A 20,671-nucleotide genomic window follows, 5' to 3' on the forward strand; every position below is an offset into this window, starting at 1 on the left:
TTTTTCCTTTTGTTTTTTTCTTACAGTTGTTATCTCAGCCATATTCGAATGGGGGCTAGTTCCGTAACATCAACAAATAAACAAATATGAAACTGCCCTACGTTTCTAGGCAGCTCTGAAACTGTTAGGGTTTACATCCTCGGTTAAGATGACCTTCCTCGTATTGATTCACTTACTACCCTCGGTGACATTGCCCAGTGTCATGAGAATGAATGCATCGAGAGTACTGCAAGACACTACATTTTCCAAGCCATCTAAAGTAGAGTATGATTTACAGTGGTGCATCCTACAACTGCCCCAACATAGCTGTGGAGATATAAAAGGACAAGCGGGAGACAGGTGGTTGGTTGGGGACAGAAATGTGCATGAAAATATCAGGTAACGTAGCCTGCTTCTCAAAGCAATTTAAAGATCCAAAATTTGTTTTCTTTAATTGTTCGTATTTTTATTGGCTTGAACATCTCAAACACGGTGCTCGTTGCGAATTCATTTGTATGCATGTACGGAACGCTAAAGGAACAAACATAGGCCTACCAACGTTGAGAAAGTACTGGGATATGGAGTAAAACGTAGGCTACGCCTAACGGTATCTCCTTGTTCATTCTAAATTAAATTTCAAACATTATTTCGTAGCGGTGCAGTGTATTGTGAGAACTCATTTAATATCCCGTTGTGCACATTTATTCGTTTATTTTAAATTGCATGTATATAGGACTTACAACAGGCGAATAATGTAATTTCTTTGCTACAGCAGGCAATATTACAATTGAAGCTGCATTTAACTGCAATATTTGGTATTACCAAGCTGCAGAATTGTTATAGGCTATGTATTTCATTAGCCTACATATGCGAGATAGAGAGCAGTAACCTAATAACACACATCATACAATAGAATGCAACTACAACAGTGTCTTAATTTCAGCATGTATGTCTGAGCAGAACGCTGAATTAAATATTCTGACTGGATTCACGGAGACCAACCAGTTCAGAGCAGGCGAAGTGCAGTTTCTTTGACGATTACGTCACCGGGAATATCTGATTGAGTGCATGGAGTGATCATTAGATCGGCAAATCCTCATACTGAAACAATTAGCCTAATGGATCTATGCAGCGCCTGTGTCCTAAACCACCCGGCAAGTTTTTCCCCCACTATGGCGGCTTTGAGAGGGAGAAAGTTGGTCGGGAGGAGGCGTTCGTACGTAACAGAGAACCTGTAGACGCAAAACAAGAGGGAGGGGAAAGAGCAGCCGGGGATGTAGCTATCTGGTTTGAACTGTAGTGCTTATAACGGAAGACGAGAAATGCTATACGAGCTTTTGAGTCAGACAGAGAAAGATATATACTTACCATGTCTGGAAATTTGGATTTTTAAACGTTGCATTTGCTCGATTGGATTGTTACGTTTTAGATTTGCATGTGCCTCGTCGCTATTATCAATAGTAATTCAGTTATTTTCAAGCAACATAGCTAGCCTATGTGGTAAATTAGCTTGCTAAGTACTGGTAACATTCTTCATTACTATGTCTCTCAAACGCGTAACGCCAACGTTACAATGACTCGCTTGACAAACCCGAAGAGCGGCGTTGTTGGTAACTTAGCTGGCTAGCGCTACACTGAGTGAACATAGCATTGGTGGCTACTAGTCTTGCCTTGGTGACGGTGAGCGTTAAAAGGTCTGAAGCCAAGACTCCTGGGCTCTTCGTCTCGGACGGAGATGATTCTGCAAAGACTGGTAAGTGTGGAAAAACGAAGTGTAATGCTAGATCATGTTGGCGTGTGCTCTGTTGATGGCTAGATTAAGTTAACTTCACTATACTTAACGTGGATGTGTGTGTGTCAGGGAGAGAGAACGAGATAGGAAGGCGGAGGGGGATCGAGCTCAAGGTTGATGTATAGCTAGCAATAATTGAGTAACTAGCTAACGTGCACAGTGCTGTTATAGTGTTACATCAAGGACATGTTCGCCACGGTTAACTGTAGGTTAGTTTAATGTACGGTCTAAAAAAAACTTGCATGCCCCTTGTCTTCTAATGCGAACGCACGCAGTGCTAACTAGAATGTGACGTTTGTGTTAAATCAAGCTAGCATACACAACGTTAGCTATACTAGCGATAGCTAAACGTTAATGTACCACTCGGCAAGTTTAACTATAGTAGCCTGCTCATGTTTTGGGTAGCTAGATTGCCAGTGCTACCTAGCCATATAGACAGAGAGTTCCATAACTAGATGCCAGCTAGATTAACATAGCCTAAATATATACAAGAACTGTCGGGTTAGCTTAATTACTGTACGTTAACTGCTTGCATTTCTATCCGCTACCTGTTTGCAAACCTGTCGAATTTCGGTGCATCCCGGTACTGATCACTAACGTTGCCACTACTTTGTGAAGTTATAGAGTGAGGTAATGGTGTGCTGGCTACAACGTAGAGCTCTCCTGCATATCCATATGCATGTTCTTTTTCATCTGCATATTGCAGGCTATTTCTCCTCGAGTGTTTGTCCGGTTCAAGAATAACCACACGTTAACCATATCAACGTGCGGATATTCGAGATTATCTTGAAAGGATGTGCCTTGCATTTTGCTATAGTATGATAGATATGATTAGTGAGTGTAATTATCACAGTTGGTAACTTAGCTTACGTCACGTGCATTGACTATACTCCTCCCTATTTATACGTGAGTGCACTGTTAATACTCGTTCATAAATTTGCTTGACTGAAGTCATAATCGTATTGGCACATACCCTAATAATCTGCCACACCTGTGTTACAAATATATCTTACAATGCCAGCAATAGAATAATTTCTTATAGTGTTTGCTGTAATAATCTTTTAATAATTTTTTAAAGAAATCCTTATTTAGAATGTCACGCTATTTAAATATGTATTCAAATTGTATTGAAATTGAACAAGTTCAAGATACAGTCTTCGGTGATTCGCAGTGAAGTTGGAAACCCGCTTGACTGCTGCCTTTGAAGTCCACGATTGGGAAACCTACCACTAAGAAGTTGTAATCCAGTTTTGCTATTAGCCTTTAGAACAGGTCAGAGTTCATTTGTTTGGCCACTTAATATCCAGCAAGCATAGTCAGTCTGCATTGTATGGATGCAGTTTCCCTTTTAAGGTGCTGGAATCCAGGTTTGGAGCTAACCTTAAAAAGAGGTAAAAAGGTCACACAAGAATGAAACCAGAACGTGAGTTTTTGTGTTTTAGATTATATTTATTCTGCGTTATATGGTATGTTTTAGGCCCTAGCCTTCAAATACATTAAACAAAAAATCAGAAATGAGAATAGTATGTGCTTTATAGGATCTAGTTAACTCTGAGTCCTAAATTTCCATACCACCAATGCCTATACACACAGATTTGTAATAGTCACAGGGAATTAAAATACATGCATGATTTCCTGTGAAGAATGAAGAAGTTGAAGTGATACACAAGTTATTTTTCTTGTTTTTCTGCTCCAATATGTAGCTGGAAAAAAGTGAGTCATTGGATAAATCAAAAATTTGATTTTAAATTTGTTACACCGATACTTTAGATTTTATCCACTGAATTTTTTTTTTAAGTTTAATCAAATGAAAATAAATTTTTTAAAGTTGAGACAAATTAGGTGTAACAAATTCAAGTAAAATTTGAGTTTTTATTCTTCAGTGAGTACTTAATTGCATATGTCATATTGTATGATCGCTGTTGTCTTTTTTGGTTAACTTTTTCCCACCCTCCGGTGTGTACACTGAAAAAGCCACTGGGCAGATAACAACAGATAAATATAAACGTAAATAAACAAGAGATTCAGCCATTATTTTGAACTCAAACATTACCTCTTTCAGACCCCGGCAGGAGGTAGGATAACAATGGCCACCTTTGTATTCAGCTTACTGAATACAAATCTTGAAACAAGTTGGAAACATGACTTGTATGGATATATACTTGTGTACAGACTTGATTTTATCTTTTTGTTTAAATTAATTTAACATTCTTATTTGTTTCAGTCTAATATATGCGGCTGTGCTTTATGAAATGCAGTATTTTATTAGTACTTTCCTTTTTTTGCATCCGTATTCTATCCATTCATACTCTCATATTTCATTTAATTTTGTTATTGATTTTTTATCTCTTTTCTATCATTCATCATCCTCCTGTCTTCTGTCCTCATCACGGTCGCCTACTTTGTAAATGATTGTTTGATTGGAGCCTAGTTAGTGTGGTCATTCTTTGTGCAGTCATGCAGCTGCAAGTCATTCGCAGGGTTTGCGGGGGGAAGTGGGACGGAGCACGATACACTCAGACAAAGGGGAGGGGTATTGTAGCCGCTGTGTGTGTTCGCCCTTCAAGCTCTCTTTTGACTTTGACCTTTGGAAGGCGTCACTCATGCAGAGAGAGCATGTGAATGTGTGCATGTGCTTGTGTTGTGTGTGTGTGAGAGGGAGAGAGCAAGAGAGACAGATAAGCTGGTCGCGTTGTTTGTGGGAAAGACAAAGAACTAGAGGAATAATTTGTTTCCCTTCCGTCAGCACTTTTTAGCAAATGGTGTCATTTGAGATAAAGGAAGAAACTGTCGGACAAGGAGAAACGTGACTGTACTCCATGGAGGCATTAAATGCCACTAAGGAAGGAAAGTAAAGACATGGGGATTTAACTGCGTGACCATTCGGAGAGCTGGAATAAAATGCCCACATGAAACGTTCTGCAGCTTTGGTTCCATAGTGATTGCCTGTGAGCCCTGCTTAAAATATCTGGCCTCGTGTTTGTGATCGAGTCTGCCTTTTTGTGTGTGTCGGCATTTGTTCGCCTGCTTGTCTGTACTGTATTTTACATTGTACGTATATATGCTGTATTTTTACATATTCTTAAGAAGTGCAATTTTTATTTATTTTTCTAGTCGATGATTAGAGCCTGTCCTGTAACATTTGTGGGTGTGTGTTTGTTGGAGTGTTTGTGTTGAGATTGCGCTGAGTGAGATTACATTGACTGGGTTGTAGATTAGGGATTTCTCATATGTATAGATAGGGCTGAAGCTAGAGGCGGGCAGTCTTTCTCTCTGACCTTTCTATCATTGTCTCTTTTCAGGTGATCTCATTTGTGTGTGTGTGTGTGTGTGTGTGTGTGTGTTTTTTCCCCCTTCACTGTAAACCTGAAACCATCGTTCTTATGCATCAAATTATGTGTGCTAGGTTTCCTGATGGAGAACCGTGCCGGAAGACTGTGAGGAGAAGTTTTAAGAAAGAAAGAAATAACAAGCCTAGTGGGAGACACCGAAACACACAGGTACAGACTTTGCATCTTTGGATTTATGCAGGATTTTTAAATGTGTTTGGCTGAAGATCTGTTTCACTTTGTTAGTTTGTCTCTCTGTTCTGTTACAGCACATTTATTCTCAGAGGCGTTTTACGGTAGCTCACCTTTTATGGCCTGTATTTGTTATCACAACAAAAATGTTTTCAGCCTAAAAAAAGTTCCTCACAAACACAAAACAGATGCTCTATACATCTGTCAAAACACGATTTTAAAAAATGTGTGCCAAATTATTTATATTGAAATGATGCACCTTAAAAAGTTGCGACTAAATTTGCACCAGTGTTTCAAAGAATCTAAATGAGCCATATTTGAAAGCAGTGATTGAAGTATTGCTTGTTTTTTTCACTGTCCTATGTTCATTCAGGTAACTTGTGCCTTGTGCTTCTTCATCTTGACGTCTGATCTCTTTTGATCTTTTGTTGGCATTTAGAGAAAAATCCATCAGTGTATATAAATGCTTAGAATTTTGTATTCTGTGCTCAAAAGTGGCAACTAATGTGTTTTTAATTTGTCCTTTTCTGGTAGCAAAATACATTCTCACATTAATACTTTAAATGTTTTATGGAGCTTCTTGATCTGTGATTCCTATTTCTAACAGTCTTATTATGCACAAACAGCACAGATCATTACATGAATGTGCAAATGCTATATGATGATAAATTGCTGGAGATTTCTTGAAATTGAAAGCATTTCAGTACAATACCACAAGCACTCCTTCAGGCCTGCATCACATCAATTTTCTGATAGGCCTTGTCAAGACTGCACACACTCATCACACATTAAGGTGAGATTCTGTCGAGAACCACTGGGTGAAGCTACTTGAGTGAATGCAAGAAAACACGGGCAGCATTATTTTGGAATATGCCGTGCGTAGTTTCTGTGAAACACTGGTGAAAGTTATAGCTTGGCATCAATAATATGACACACACAGACCAAATTATGAATGGCTCATGGTAATTGCTGAGCATTTGAGAAGATTTAACTGGGCCCAGGAAGAGTATTTGATTGATAAGATGTTAAGTCATTTTTACTATATATCCATGTGAAGGCCAGAGGTCATATACTGCACAACCATTCAGTCTAGATGACTGTTTATTACTATTATAATTATTATTATTATATTTCCACATAAAAGCCTGTAAATCAAATGATGGAATAGTAGACACCTGTCCAAAAGCAATGTGAAGTTCTTTCCTGGTACACAGTGTTCTGGCTGCTTCCTGTGCCTTTATTTTAGCATTGCTGGGCACAAGGTGCAGGCATGGAGAAATAAAATAAATCCAGGCTGTCGGCACACTTCTAAATTATAACCACCACTATATTTACCTAATACAGTCCGTTCTGTTCAGTTTATACAGTCTGTGAATTATTGGCATAAAACTATTTCCATAATGCTTAATAAATGGTTAGCAATAGTTTTCTATTTTAATATTCGGCAAGCTGGCCTCATTTGTGGAAACTAATACAAGTCTGCAGGCACTACCTTTCAGCTGAGGTGTATGGGAAAATTGTAAAAGCATTTCCATAATGGCTTATTGAGGAAGCTAACGAATGGCTTCATTTTTAAGCAGTTATGATCATTAATGGTCTGCTTTCTGTCTGGAAAAGGGTCTCAACTGTCAAATTGAAATCAGATGATTTTTATGCATGATGTCCTTGGTGTAACTTGACTTGAACAAAGAATTGGGGTTCGGGGGGGACGGTGATTTTGATTTGTATTCAGAATGGTAGAGAACAGAAAAGTTGATTGGTTATGTAAGGAGATAAGAAAATGTATGTGTAAGTGGCTGGACAGCAGTAAGACGGACAGTACCCTGACACACATTGCAACATTAGCGGTGAACAGCAAGGCAGGAAGCAAAGGGGGAGAAGGAAATGAGAGTGGACCAAAGGTAAATCATAACATTGTCATCAATGTACGAAAACTGTGTATTCAGTGTCAAAGAGATTGTATGTATCATGCCAAGACAAACTTTGCTAATTAATTAATTTGTGCTTCTTGCATAATATACAAAACTTAAAACAATTGAATAGTGCTGCCTATTTCATGGTAGCTGACCGAAATACATTTTGTCGGTATTGATATGATTTAATTCCATTTTGAACGGGTTGGCAGGATCTGTATACATAAAATAGATATACCATACATTTAATGCCTGTTTTTCCTTAAAGTAGAGTTTGTTACATTAATCTTGGGGTTGGTATTGTTGTAATTGCTTATTGGGATAATAAATGTGATCTTTGTTGAAACCTGGAATTGGATCCATTTTAGAGCTCACCATTTGGAAATCCTCTGTTCAGTTCAAAAATTAAAATTCCATGAACAAAGGTCAAGCTGTGACAAGGTCAGAGATCACTGTCCAGTGTCTGCATTGACCCAGCCCTGGATTAAAGGACTGAATGTTGTTTAGTGGTAGAAAAAACAATGCAAAAAGGTACAGAATTCCTGACCCTTTACATCTTTATTTACATGTTTCTGTGGTTCTACTGAATAAGTTGTTCCTGGTACCAGACATGGCCAGTTATGCTTGGATTTTGAATAAATCGGACACAAATGTTGTTTCCCTAAAAACTCTAATCATTTCCAGGTCAACCTTTAAGGTCAAGTTGACAAAAGCTCCTTATCGGTTTTACGATTTACAGTCTGTAGTTTGGGCAGTTACACATGGATTGCGATGAAACCTGATACATGCCATCCCTCTTTGCAACAAAAGCTTATCTAGTGTCAGGTCAAGGTCACAGAAGATCTTTGTTGTAGTATCTACGTTTAGATGTTGTATATGTTCTTTCATTTGAGAGAATGTGTTGGAGCAGTATTTTTGCTGAGGCATGACGCTTGAGTGATTTGGTTGATGAAGAGAAGGGATGATTTTGAAATCTAGTGTTCTTTGGCTCTTGTTTAGGGAGGTGTGGAAGTGGGGAAAGAATGATGGGACAAATTTTGTAGTAGGATCAGCTGAAAGGTTACCAACATCTTGCTTTCATACTGTGCCTCAACACGCAATTCAGTCTCCTCACAGTCAAGGATGCTGTGTGCATACGTGCAGGCCCAGAAGGCTATTTAGTTCAACAGGTGCATGTCCATGCAATTTGTGATAATTACTGCCATTACACGCAAATACAGCCAAAGCACAGAATGTTTGCTACGGTGTATTGCTCCATGATGAGCAAAAAAGACAATCTTGATTCGACCGAGAAAGAATGTTCTGTAAGACAGAGGTTGTGCTCATCAGGCCACTAGCAGACCAGGGTAAGCCTTCCTGAATGGAGAAGCAAGCGCTACAAACGACCCAAATGCCACAGTAATCTCTTTTGCTTTCTTGCAGACCATTGACTGCTAATTTTGCACATGTTTGCACAGGGAATTACAGGATCTTACAATTAGTTGTTGATGAACGAAAAATGTGTTCATAGCATTTTAAAACTTAATTCAGCAATTTTACCTAATTGCCGTGGTAGAATAAAAAAAGCAGCATCTTCCACAATTCTAGAAGGTGGGGGTTCTTGGGTCTCTGGTCCAGGACTCATGATAATGAACAGAAACTGGAAGACCACCTCTTGGAAGGCCTTGCCCTGCCATGCCGTGCCAGACAGTGTCCAGATTCCGGACGATTGTTTAATTAAAGGATTGTCAGGTAGCCCATTTGCTCCTGGATTAATGATCCTAATCCGGTGTGGGTGGTGGGTGCATGGGGATTATCTTCTCAGTCGCGGAGGTTAGAGCCCTATGCTTAACTCCCTCCCCACTTCCTCTCCTCCTCCTCCGTTTGTAATCCGCTCTCATGAAAGCTGCATTCAGCATTCCTCCATTAAACTGTATTTTAGCCCATTCTGGCAGTGCACAAGGTTAACCAGCAAAGCCAAGCTACTTGTGTGAGGTAATGCCATTCAGAGTATATTGGTTTTCCTGTTTTGTGAAGTTGACATTGACCAGGTGTGCAAATGTGCCCCCCGATTATGGTATTTAAGCTCATCTGCGTGCTCATTTTGTATTCCACTCATGTGAAATATGTACTTACAGATTGACATTTTGGAATCATTGGAGGATCTTGTTAATTATGGTTTAGATGGTTTTGGTGGGCAGATTAGAGCTTAAAAATCACTTAATGCTTGAAGTGCTGAATGGTGTATTGCAGCGAGCTGATGACAGACATGAACAGGCAATAGGTAGAAAGTCAGACTGGGGCTTTTGGTTCCTTACTTAATGAGATTGAGCTATCAGCTTTAAATTTGCCTCGCTATCAGAACATACTGCATTTTCTGTGTATGGATGAATAATTGTACTGTAGACTAGGTCACTGCTCATTGGCTGTGTTTTGATTCCTATTTTTATATAAATGTCCTTTTACCCCCCAACATTATTGAACTATATTTTGTGACAAATTACACATGTAAACATTTTTTATCTTTGTCATTATTGTTCTTTTGGCTCTTGCAATTTTCCTATTGTAGTTTAATAGGAAAAATGTCTTTTCAGCAGGTCAGGTTATTTGCTGACAGTGCTGGGCAGTTTGCAAACCAGCCATACCGATTTTGATGTAACGGCTGTTTTTCATCTTTGCTAATGCCAGATACTGATCCTTAGGGAATCACCAGGAGTCAAAGCTACTCTGTTTCCTGAAAACCCCACTTTCAGGAGAGCAGTAAGCAGCTAAGGATGTGCTGCATTAAGTTCAATAAGCATTTATTTAATTAGGCTTGAACTATATGAGCTGCCATGTGTAGGCTAACTAAACAGAATTTTTCCTATGGGGAGAATTTCAGCTACAGTTAACGATTCCCTAGAGAGCTGTGCGGTTATACGTCTGTTGTTTTTATAAAGGCTACAATATAATAATAATGTTTTAATGTTTTCAGAATGTGCGGTTAGATAGCAGTTTTAACCAGTACTTTGATTGTTTGATCAAACAATCACTGATCGGTTTATATAAAATACGCACTCAAATTAGTAACGACATATATTCCGCAGATCACTGATGTTAGCATTTTTAAAAGTCACAGACCTTTCAGGGAAATTTAACATTTCCTGTTGAAAGTGGACGTTCGTCATAGTATCCAAAGGTGTTTCCAGTTAGTTTTTACCTGCTCCTGGATATCCCCAGCAGCATGTGCAGGACAGGGCCGTTCACAGGGACTGCTTTGGCTTCACAGCTGGGAGACAGACTGTGAAGTGCTCTGCAGTGCAGTCACTTAGCCTGCTTTGCAAAAGGATGGGAGGGAGAAAAAAATAAAACAAAGGAGGTTTCAGTAGTAGTGAAAATGAAGAGCAGAATCGCACTGGGTTTATCGCTCCCTCAGTGTTACCTGACCGCTCTGCTTGAGGGAGGTGCCGGCAGCCTTGTCACCCCCTGACCCACAGTCCAGGGCAGGCGGCCACACGCTAAGCTGGCCTTCTTTACTCTGACCCGGTCAGGTTGTCTGAAGTGACAAGCAGGTTGCTGCCTCTCCGCTGTCTTAACTTTGTTCCGTGTTCACATTAATAATTAGGCATGCATGATAATATCAGAGTTGTGTCAGTATTGTCCAATAATATAAGCCAATACTATGGCTGATATGATGACACAACATACATCATAAATGTTCCATAGAGGCAGCATATTTGATGCACTGCTGATGTTGTGACTTAAGTGAAAAAGTCTGATCCTAGTTTGCCGAACCTCTTATTTATTTTTTTAATTTTTAACGCATATCATTTTTTACCAAACTCACATGCAAAGCTAAAATTCAGTGGCCCTCTAGACTCATGCCCATTTGTTCTACAAATAAAATTAGTTACATTTTTCCTTCATAAGTTTGCATCTGTGGCACATCTACTTTGCCCATGAATGTGGAAAACTTTGTTAGCAACGGTGAGGTACCGTTAGGGGCAGTCAAATATTGGTTATGGATATCGGCCCTGGAATTTCCATATCGCGCGTCTGTAGTAATAGTAAGCCGCTCTTTGGGCACGTGGGCTGTTTGAATGTCCTATTGAAACCTGGCGTCCTGAAGCCTTATCAGGATACCTCTGTTTTTCTTCTATCTGGCCTCCATCCTCCACTCCCTCCCCACTCCCACCATCTTTCACCTCCCTTTGCAGTGACCATGTCCTCCAGGGACCGGCGCTCCGACCTGCACATCAAGGCCGAGCCCAGCAGCCCGGAGGGGGGCGGCGGGGGTCTGGCCAGCCCCGGGGGGGCGTCCTCGGACTCCTCCCAGAGCGGCGGCGGGGGGAACAGCGGCGGGGGCGCCGGACGCTATTCTCCGCCCCTTTACACCCCGCCACTGCGCTGCCACTTCAAGGACGAGGGCGTGGACGGTGTGGAGGAGGGCTCGATGGGCAGCGGGGGCGGGCGGTGCAAGTACGCACTGAGCACGCTCCCCAAGCGGCTGTGCCTGGTTTGCGGGGACGTGGCGTCGGGCTACCACTACGGCGTGGCCTCCTGCGAGGCCTGCAAGGCCTTCTTCAAGAGGACCATCCAGGGTGAGCAGCGCCACTGATCCCTGTGTGTGTGTGTGAGTGTTCTATATGTGAGTGTATGTGTCTGTGTGCATCTGTTTGTCTGTGTGTGTGAGTGTGTGCCACTGTGGCTGCATATGTGTGAAAGTGAGTGTCCGTCTGCGTGTGTGTGCGTATTTGTCTGTCTTCCATTGATGGAGGTGGGCAACTGTCGTTAGATTCAATGACTGCAGTCCCCTAATCGTTTTTAAGTAGCGTCAGGATGTCAAGAGAGACTGCGTCATGTCTTGTAGCAGGATCCGGAAACAGTGTAGCAGAGGAAATCTGACAATGTCATTTTTCTCTCTCTCTCTCTCAGGTAACATAGAGTACAGCTGCCCAGCCTCCAACGAGTGCGAGATCACCAAGAGACGCAGGAAGGCCTGCCAGGCCTGCCGCTTCACCAAGTGCCTCAAAGTGGGCATGCTGAAGGAGGGTGAGGGCCTGCGCTGTACTCAGCTCAGTTTCATTCAGTACTGTGCCACCTTAAAGGAGCCACGTTTTCAGCACGACTGCAGTCTACATCCTTGCATTTCACCGCAAAAGATTCACTGAGCACGCTCCTATCCGTAGCCTTGTAATCGCTATTGAGTTCTGCAGCCGTAGGTGTTATTGGCAAGTCTTCATTGTATGCCCGTGCACCCAAAAGACCCGCGATACGGCTCACAATCCTCTGTGTGGGGGATCATGTCACACGGGCCCTTTTCCGCTTCGTCCACAGGGGTGCGTCTGGACCGCGTGAGGGGCGGGAGACAGAAGTACAAACGGCGGCCGGAGATGGAGAACGCCACGTACCAGAGCCCCCCTTCTGCGCCGCAGAAGAAAGAGGGCGAGAGAGGTGAGGACCCAAGCGTCCCGGTGTGACTTTTTGGGGGGGGGACAGCGGTTAGCGGCTACGCGGTTAGCTGCAAGTCAACAGATCCTTTAACTGGACGCAGGATGCAGCGGCGTGAAGCGACATGGCTGGCTGAAACTGATACGCCGGTGTCGTTTTTCTTCAAGGGCAAGTCTAAGGTCAGGCTGACAGCCACACCACAGCTGTTTGATATTTCGTCTGTGGTTACGTTTATGAATTTTTTTTCTTTTTTACATTTAAAGATGTATGTCAGCTAAAAGAGTCTTTTATTTATTTAAAAGTTTTATTTATTTGAAAGTTTTTAAACGTATTTTGTTATTTACTCGCATGCACTGCTACATCAAAAGTTATTTTAAGTGTGAGATTCGATGTAAGCAAATTCGCCTCATCCAATTCGCATATTTTATTTTGTTAAATGTTATACTGATGTATTTCCCTGTGAGTGGTTTGCTGCAAACGGGATATGTTTGTTGAAAGGTATGAGACAGATCCTCAACCATCCCAGAGAGAAAAAGTCAGAATCTAGACATCTAGAGGGGTGGAGATCTAGGTCGAGAGATGTTTTGACATAAACAGAAAGGTTTAACCCCAATACAGCTCAGGTTTTACCCGGATATAGCCTGGAGCTACGTCCTAGATGGCTAAGAAACTTTAACTTTTCAAGCAAATGTAGCCAGGGTTTATTTTACCAGTAATCCACAGTGCCATGAATACCAGTCCAGCTGCCGGCGGGTGGCAGTGTAGTATATGTAATGGGTAAGGAGCTGGACTTGTAACCTAAAGGTCGCAGGTTCAGTTCCCAGGTTGGACACTGCCGTTATACCCTTGATCAAGGTACTTAACCTGCATTACTTCAGTATATATCCAGCTGTATAAATGGATACAATGCTATATAAAATGTTGTGCATGTCACTCTGGATAAGCTCTGCTAAATGTCTGTAATATATAATATAGCCTGTTTTACTTAATGGTGGCTGAAAATTATTACCATCTCTCAGTCCGCTGGTCTGTCTTGCTGCTCAGGCTCCTCCAACGTCATCGTGTCCCACCTGCTGGTGGCCGAGCCGGAGAAGCTGTTCGCCATGCCGGACCCCCTGCAGCCGGACACCGCCCTGCGCACCCTCACCACGCTCTGCGACCTGGCCGACCGCGAGCTCGTCGTCATCATCGGCTGGGCCAAGCACATCCCCGGTGAGCAGGCCAGGCCGCGGGGCGAAAAGGAGACTGGAAGCGCTGCGTAGAGGAGGAGGGAGTGATGGGAAGAGGAACTGGGGGTGTGGGGGGGGGGAACGAGAAGGCATAGTGCTTAATTACGCTTTATGAAGCACGGCAGTTGGTCAGTACTGACCCCCCCCCCCTCCCCGCCTCCCCTCCCCCCTTCGTCCCGCAGGCTTCCTCTCCCTGTCCCTGGCAGACCAGATGTCCGTCCTGCAGTCGGTGTGGCTGGAGGTCCTGGTGCTGGGCGTGGCCTTCCGCTCGCTGGGCTGCGAGGACGAAATCGTCTTCGCCGAGGACTTCGTCCTGGACGAGGAGCTGGCCCGCCTGGCTGGGCTGACCGAGCTCAGCGCCGCCGTCAGCCAGCTGGCCCGACGGTACCGGGCCCTGCAGCTGGACCGCGAGGAGTTTGTCATGCTCAAGGCCATCGCTCTCACCAACTCAGGTGACTGATCGGCCACGGTTCTGCCACCTGACATCTACAGCTCACAATAACTCATCCACAGCCTCATCTGTTGACCCTAATCAATCATCTTTGGTCCATATTTGGCCTTTGATGCTTCATAAATGGTTGTCTCGAACGAGAGTTTTTGGTTATGCAAATTTACGTTTAAAACGTAACATTTCAGGTAACTGGGGCGTTTTTCCGGTCAGAGAGGTTTTTAGCATTCACGTCGGCATGAATGCTAATTATCCGGAACGCTGTGGGCTCACTTCCCAGCCACGTAAAAAGCCAGTATAGTCGGTTTCATGGTGTGCCTGGCGCTCAACTTTACGGGGACAGATTTGGTTTTATGGGGTGGAATGGCATCTCGGCTATGGGGACTGGCGCGCATCACGCCGCAGGAACCGGGACAAACGCCAGCCGCCATCCTCGTGTGCGGTGCGGGTCTGGACCAGGCTCTGAGCTGGCACATCCACATCCCGGTTACATTACTCTGCTTCAGCGGTACATGAAAGAGAGCGAAACTTGTACCCCACAGAAATAATGAGTAAATGCCCGACTCAAGATGGCGTCCCGTAAAAAATACCTTTTCTCTGGGGTTTTCTCTTGTTCTCCGGCGTCTGACCTCTTGCCCCCCCCTCCTCTTCCCCAGATTCGGTCTACATCGAGGACGTGGAGGCGGTCCAGAAGCTGCGGGACATCCTGCACCAGGCCCTGCTGGAGCTGGAGGGCCAGCGGCGGCCGGAGGACCCCCAGCGGGCGGGGCAGCTGCTCCTCACCCTGCCCCTCCTCCGGCAGACGGCCGGCCGCGCCCTCTCCACCTTCTACGGCATCAAGACCCGCGGAGGCGTGCCCATGCACAAGCTCTTCCTGGAGATGCTGGAGGCCATGATGGACTCGCCTTAGGGAGGGGGGGGGGAGACGAAGCAAAGTGGGGGACGGGGGAGGGCGGGCGCGTCGGTTTGGGCTGTGGGAGAGAGAGGTAGCGCTTTTGTGCTTTTGGGAAATGAGGTCTGGGTGAGATACAGATACTCAGAGATGATGGCGATTAGGATGGAACCAAATTATTTCCACACTTCTTATGGAGAGAAACTGGCGATGTGGGGTGAGAAGCAGGATGATTGCACTCAGCACAGGAAATGAGAGCAGAGAGAGGATGTCTGCGCATTCAGTGAACAGAGCAGAGGGCTACAAGACAAGATGGGGACGTGGGTACTTCATCTTTGGATCGTGCGGTTAGAGATATTGAACTTGTCCGTATTAAAAAAGAAGCACGTTCCTATTCTGAAATTAAGGCCAGGATTACTGTGTGATGAATGCTGTTGGGCTTGGTATGAGTTGAAGTTTTTATGTACTTTAGTCTGTGTTAGGATCTCAAGGTATTTTTTACTTGTTGAGTTCAAACCAAAAATCTGAGTCTGAGTGTGCCATACAGATAATTTAAATATATAATTTAACAAACTTCTCTTCTTAGTGTTCACGCTAACAAATCGGTGGTATAACCTAATTAACATAGCAGTGTGTGGAGGGTATTTAGGAGCAATGTACAACCAAAAATGCTAATAATGTTTGATTTCTCAAGAATTGTTAAAAAGTTGATTCATTATTCTTCAGGAATGATATAAATAAGTTTAACTTAGTTTATTGGCAAATGGTAAGGGTTGGGGGTGTTTTTTTTGTTCCAGTGTTTGTCAGGAAGGCTAGGTGGAAAAGAGGGATTGGTATGAGGAAGATGGCTTCCCTGCTCCTTGGTTATGCTCCCCTTGTACCTCCACTGAGTCAGCTGGAGCCCCAAAACCCCCAGGACATACACCTCTGTTCTCTTTATCGAAACAAATTAACACAAACTCTGGCTATCCAAGGCTGGATACTGCCTCAAGAAGAAGCTGGTAAGCCAAGTGTACATGCTACAGTATGCCAAAGAACGGCTGTAGGACAAGAGTGTTTGTGCTAATGGATGAGAGGACAACAATGAACCTTAACCAACCTTTGGACAATAGTGAGGGAAAACAAGCGTTACCCCCCCATGAGCCTACTGAGAAGCCATATGAAAATGAGGAGATGACCGACATGGAATGTGTGTTCTATTGTGGAGTTCAAAGGGAGACCGTGCTCTGCAGCAACACACTACCACTACACACATTGTGCAGCTGTGCAGGATGGATGGTCCAGTGTGAAGAATTAGCTTGTTGTTCTGCTAATCCTGAGGGGAGGTCCTGAGGTTTATCGCATCCTTTAGGAATGTGAGACCGTACAGACCCCTATAAAATGGAAACTGAATCCTCACCTCACCAGGTTTACAGGTGTTTTTATTATTTTTTTCTGCAGGTATGAATTTTATTTCCTGGCCAGTTTAAATTACACAAGTAATGTGTATTAAATATGGACAATGACAGACATGCACTTGGACGAACTCTGCCCAAGCAATGCAAGATTGCATTGAGGAGGACACTTTAATGTATACTTTGCCTTCAAGATAAAAAGCAATATTTGATTAAAAATAATGAACGCTACTCAAATAGCAATGGCGATGGACATCCATGCATACATGCACTCTGACCTGGAGCGGAGCAGCGCACGGCAATGAAGAATTTTTTTTTTCCCCCGGAAGCGACACGACGAGCTCGTTAATGATTAATTAGACAATTCTCTTGCAAATGTGTAATGCTGTTGAGATTTTGTTGCATTGCAGAGGAGAGACCAAAGGGAATTCTGGCAATGACCTATTTTATACAAGTCTGTATTGGGCAAGCTGTGACTGGGTTTTCTTCATAAGATAGTCAGAGCGGGTTTATTCTGTGGTATGTATGAGAGGGTGTGTGCAGTGGGAACTGAGGGAAACGACCACATAATTGAGACCGCAGTTCCAAGGCCAGTGGACACGTGAGGCCCTGATTAAAGGGGAACTCTAATTAAATGTCATAGTTTGGAATGTTTTATCTTGCCTTCAGACTTAATGGTGTGGTCTGGGTTTCACATGTTAAAACCGAATCTTTGGTTGGTATACGCGAACCATAATTTCTCTAATGAGAAAGAAATTGGGACATAACGTTTCAGAGTTCTTTTTAAATGGTGGAATGCTGTTTAATGGGGACAACGTTAATTTTCTCTCTATTTGAAGTCCAAATATTTCAGACATGGCTGAAGATTTGTAGTTTGTAGATTAATCTGAACTGCAGCCTTTGAGAAAATTTTGCATTCGGTTGACCCTGATGAAATCATTTGTTCGTTGTGGGCCATGTATTGCAGCATTATCTGGCACGTTACAAATTAGAGATGCATCATTTCTGAAGGTGATTTCATTATTTTTGGCTAAGTTTCCCAGTGTACATTTCTCAGAGGTACATAAATTATACACACTGCAGTGAAATATTTTCCTCTGGAAAATTGGGTGACTGAAGAAAGGAAATGAAGAAAAAAATGTAATTTAGTGCTCTGTAGACATGAAATAACTGCTTTTTGTAATGCTGCACTCTGGCCTTCTTGCAATAAGTCTCGCTATAAACTCACCACCCTTTGCCATGAAGGAAATACGAGGAAACATTTAAATATACTCTGAAGAGTTTAGTTGCACTCTTATTTTGGCTGAAAATGAAGATAAAATAGTTCATCGAAATATACTGTTTGAACCCGTTTTTGTATCTTCAGAGGAGTATTAGGTTTGAAATCGATGGTCTAATATCAGACCCAGAAAGACTGCAGGGGTTAGAGCAAAGATCTCTCTGAGGGCCGCCGTGTCTACTTATGTTTGGCGTTCTCGCTCGAGTGCTTAGTTGAAGATTTTGATTTGCTAAAGACTCCACACAACATTTTTTCCAAGGCCCAAACTGGCTGTTGATTGAAAGGACACAACAAAAAACTGGTAGACACTGTGACCCTCCAAGGCTGAATGTTGAAATCCCTAGATGACAAAGGGACAGGAAGTCATTATCACCAAGCCATTTGCTGGTAGGTCTCATTGCAGAGAATCTCTGTTCATTCTGTATTTGTTATTTCTGGTTGTAAATTTTGCTCTTTTTTTTGCTGTAATATGCATCACACTGTTGAAATTCGAAATCGGTTAATCAGTTAAAACACTTTCGTAAGCACTCTGATTGGAGGCTGCAGAAACTCAACACAAATAGACTTGATTTATGAAGGAGGCCCTTCGCCTCCAGGGCTCGAGTCAGAATGTTTTTATGCGTCTCTTTCAAGCGAGAGCAGATAAGAGGGTTTAACCGGCTTCATTAAAATGACTTATGGATTTAATTATGGTTCATGTGCAGTGAAAGCTGCCCATAAGGACCAGAGCTGAAAAGACCTAATTTGTGGGGAAATTTGTGGGCAGTTTCTACTTGCGCAAATACAAAAGCCTTCCTTTTTGCTTTGACGCACTCCGTGGTTTGCCACCATAATTGGCAGGCTGGAACAAAAAAAGGACACGGGTCTATACCTTGAGGTTTTAGACCACTATAGAAAGTGCCAGTTAGGAAGTTAGTTACAGTTTCAAATCAGTAGTTCACTGTGGTCTAAACTTTAACTCTAGGTTTAAATCTCCTTTCAACTGCTCCATGAAGTTTAACACTAAGAAAACAAGGGACTGTGATTATGCCAAGGACAAGGACATTACAGTAATAAGCGAACCTGCCCCCCTTCTCATAATATATTACAGGCACTTTACAAAAGAAATCGATTGCAAAGCTCCCCCACCCCCAAACAACCACAATCCAAACAATATTATATATCCTGTATGTTTTGTTAGACTGAAGAGGAAAAAGGTTTGTCAAAGATCAGATTATGTTGTGGTTCTGAACTCTTGATTCATACCTGACAAAAAGTTTTTTTATTGTATGTAGTTTATTCACTTCACTTGTTTTGTGTATTTTTTACTGTTAGGCCAGTCCTCAGGTTCGGTGAATTAAATCCTGTAATCTGTGATAATGGTGTGAATGTAAATTGGAAATACTATGTTCACTGTTTTCATTGTCCATCTTGTATTTTTCATATTGGTTTTAAAACTAACAAAGATATAATTATACCTTTATATAATTATAGTTTTACTACTGTTTTTTAATAAGTTGAGCCAGGGATCTACAATTCTTATTCTTCCAATTATAATTTTTTTACCAATTTGATTGACTGTTTGGCATCAACGAGCACATCTAGAGGTTGTACTGTATATGAAGTGTAGCAGTCATCAGGTACTGAACATAGGAATAACCTGTATAGGATAGGGCAGTGCTTTGCTGTTTTTTAGTTAGCAGTAAGGGTTGTGTTAAACGGTCTCGTCAACAAGACCGCAGTACTGTAGTGCATCAGGCTATGCTGGGATACACTGGACATTGAGTCTGTATATTTCTGTAATGGCTTCAAAGAATGTAAAGGGTTCGTTTTGGAAAGAAAGCCTGACACAATACGATTGCTCATTGGCAATACAAAGCAATGCAAAATCAATGCAGAGTGAACAACTTGTATGTTTCCAGGGCAACGTCTCAGTGAGAGGAATTTACTTAATGGGTCCTGTGTACATTGAAATGTGGTTCTAACATTTTGCATCAACAGACAGTGGTAATAATTTCATTAATTGGAGTACTCTTAATGTTACCCATCACATTGTGGCATTTTGCCTGAATTTGAGGATGATGAGAACCAGCACATAATTTATAAGGGATATAAGGTGGCAACAGCTTATTTATCATTGTTTTTACACTGTGTGGGTGTTAAGGAGCAATATGAGCAATAACCAAAATCTACATTTATTTAATTTAAAAAAAAACATTTACTGTATAGCCATGTAAATGTAAAGTCAACCTTAATATTTGAAAAATGGTAATAATATAGAAAGGCGATTGAGAGAATTATATTTCAGCAATTGTATTTAAATATTAAATTCTATTTTCATTATAATTTAACATACTGAGAATGATTGTGTGTATTGTTATTGACACCTATTTTGTGTGTTTTTGTGTGTGTGTGCGTGTGCACTGTCAGTTGGCTCAAATGGTTCTTACAGTACTGTCAGAACAATTTGCTGCTCAATTCAAAATGACTAGGAATTTTCAAAATAGAATTTCTTTTGACCCATTACTGTTTTGTGTTTTGTAATAAAATGACATCACATTGTGTGAATTTGTCTGTGTCATTACTTGTCTGTTTTGCTTTTCCTTGACACATTCAAAAACTATGGAAAGAATATGATTTATACCTGCCTTTACCCAGCTGTAAAAGTATTTGGCTGTAGTACTACAGATGTGTCATATATAAGATCACTGTGAATTTTGCATTTTTCATTAGCGTATTATAAAAAATCTTGTAGTTTTCATTTTAAAAATAGTTCAAATAACACATTTCACAAACACAAATAAAAACATTTGACCAAATTTAAGACTGCATCAAG

The 20,671-nt window shown here is 42.0% G+C and overlaps 1 protein-coding gene across 3 annotated transcripts; it reads left to right on the forward strand.

Annotated features, from left to right (window-relative positions):
- Nucleotides 1-221: 221 nt before the first annotated feature.
- On the forward strand, nucleotides 222-20,399 carry LOC135250179 (steroid hormone receptor ERR1-like). Of its 3 annotated transcripts, none has more exons than XM_064326226.1 (8): nucleotides 222-378; nucleotides 5,178-5,271; nucleotides 11,381-11,764; nucleotides 12,099-12,215; nucleotides 12,501-12,617; nucleotides 13,659-13,826; nucleotides 14,026-14,295; nucleotides 14,948-20,399. In XM_064326226.1, exons 3-8 carry the CDS (start codon nucleotides 11,386-11,388, stop codon nucleotides 15,199-15,201), a joined length of 1,305 nt encoding a protein of 434 aa, XP_064182296.1. In that variant the 5' UTR covers nucleotides 222-378; nucleotides 5,178-5,271; nucleotides 11,381-11,385; the 3' UTR covers nucleotides 15,202-20,399. The 3 variants fall into 3 exon arrangements, with proteins under 3 accessions (XP_064182296.1, XP_064182293.1, XP_064182294.1); XM_064326223.1 differs by lacking the exon at nucleotides 222-378 and adding an exon at nucleotides 1,210-1,732; XM_064326224.1 differs by lacking the exon at nucleotides 222-378 and adding an exon at nucleotides 3,592-4,719.
- Nucleotides 20,400-20,671: the final 272 nt, after the last annotated feature.

Source organism: Anguilla rostrata, chromosome 3 (genome assembly GCF_018555375.3).
Source record: "Anguilla rostrata isolate EN2019 chromosome 3, ASM1855537v3, whole genome shotgun sequence".
Lineage (NCBI taxonomy): Eukaryota > Metazoa > Chordata > Actinopteri > Anguilliformes > Anguillidae > Anguilla > Anguilla rostrata.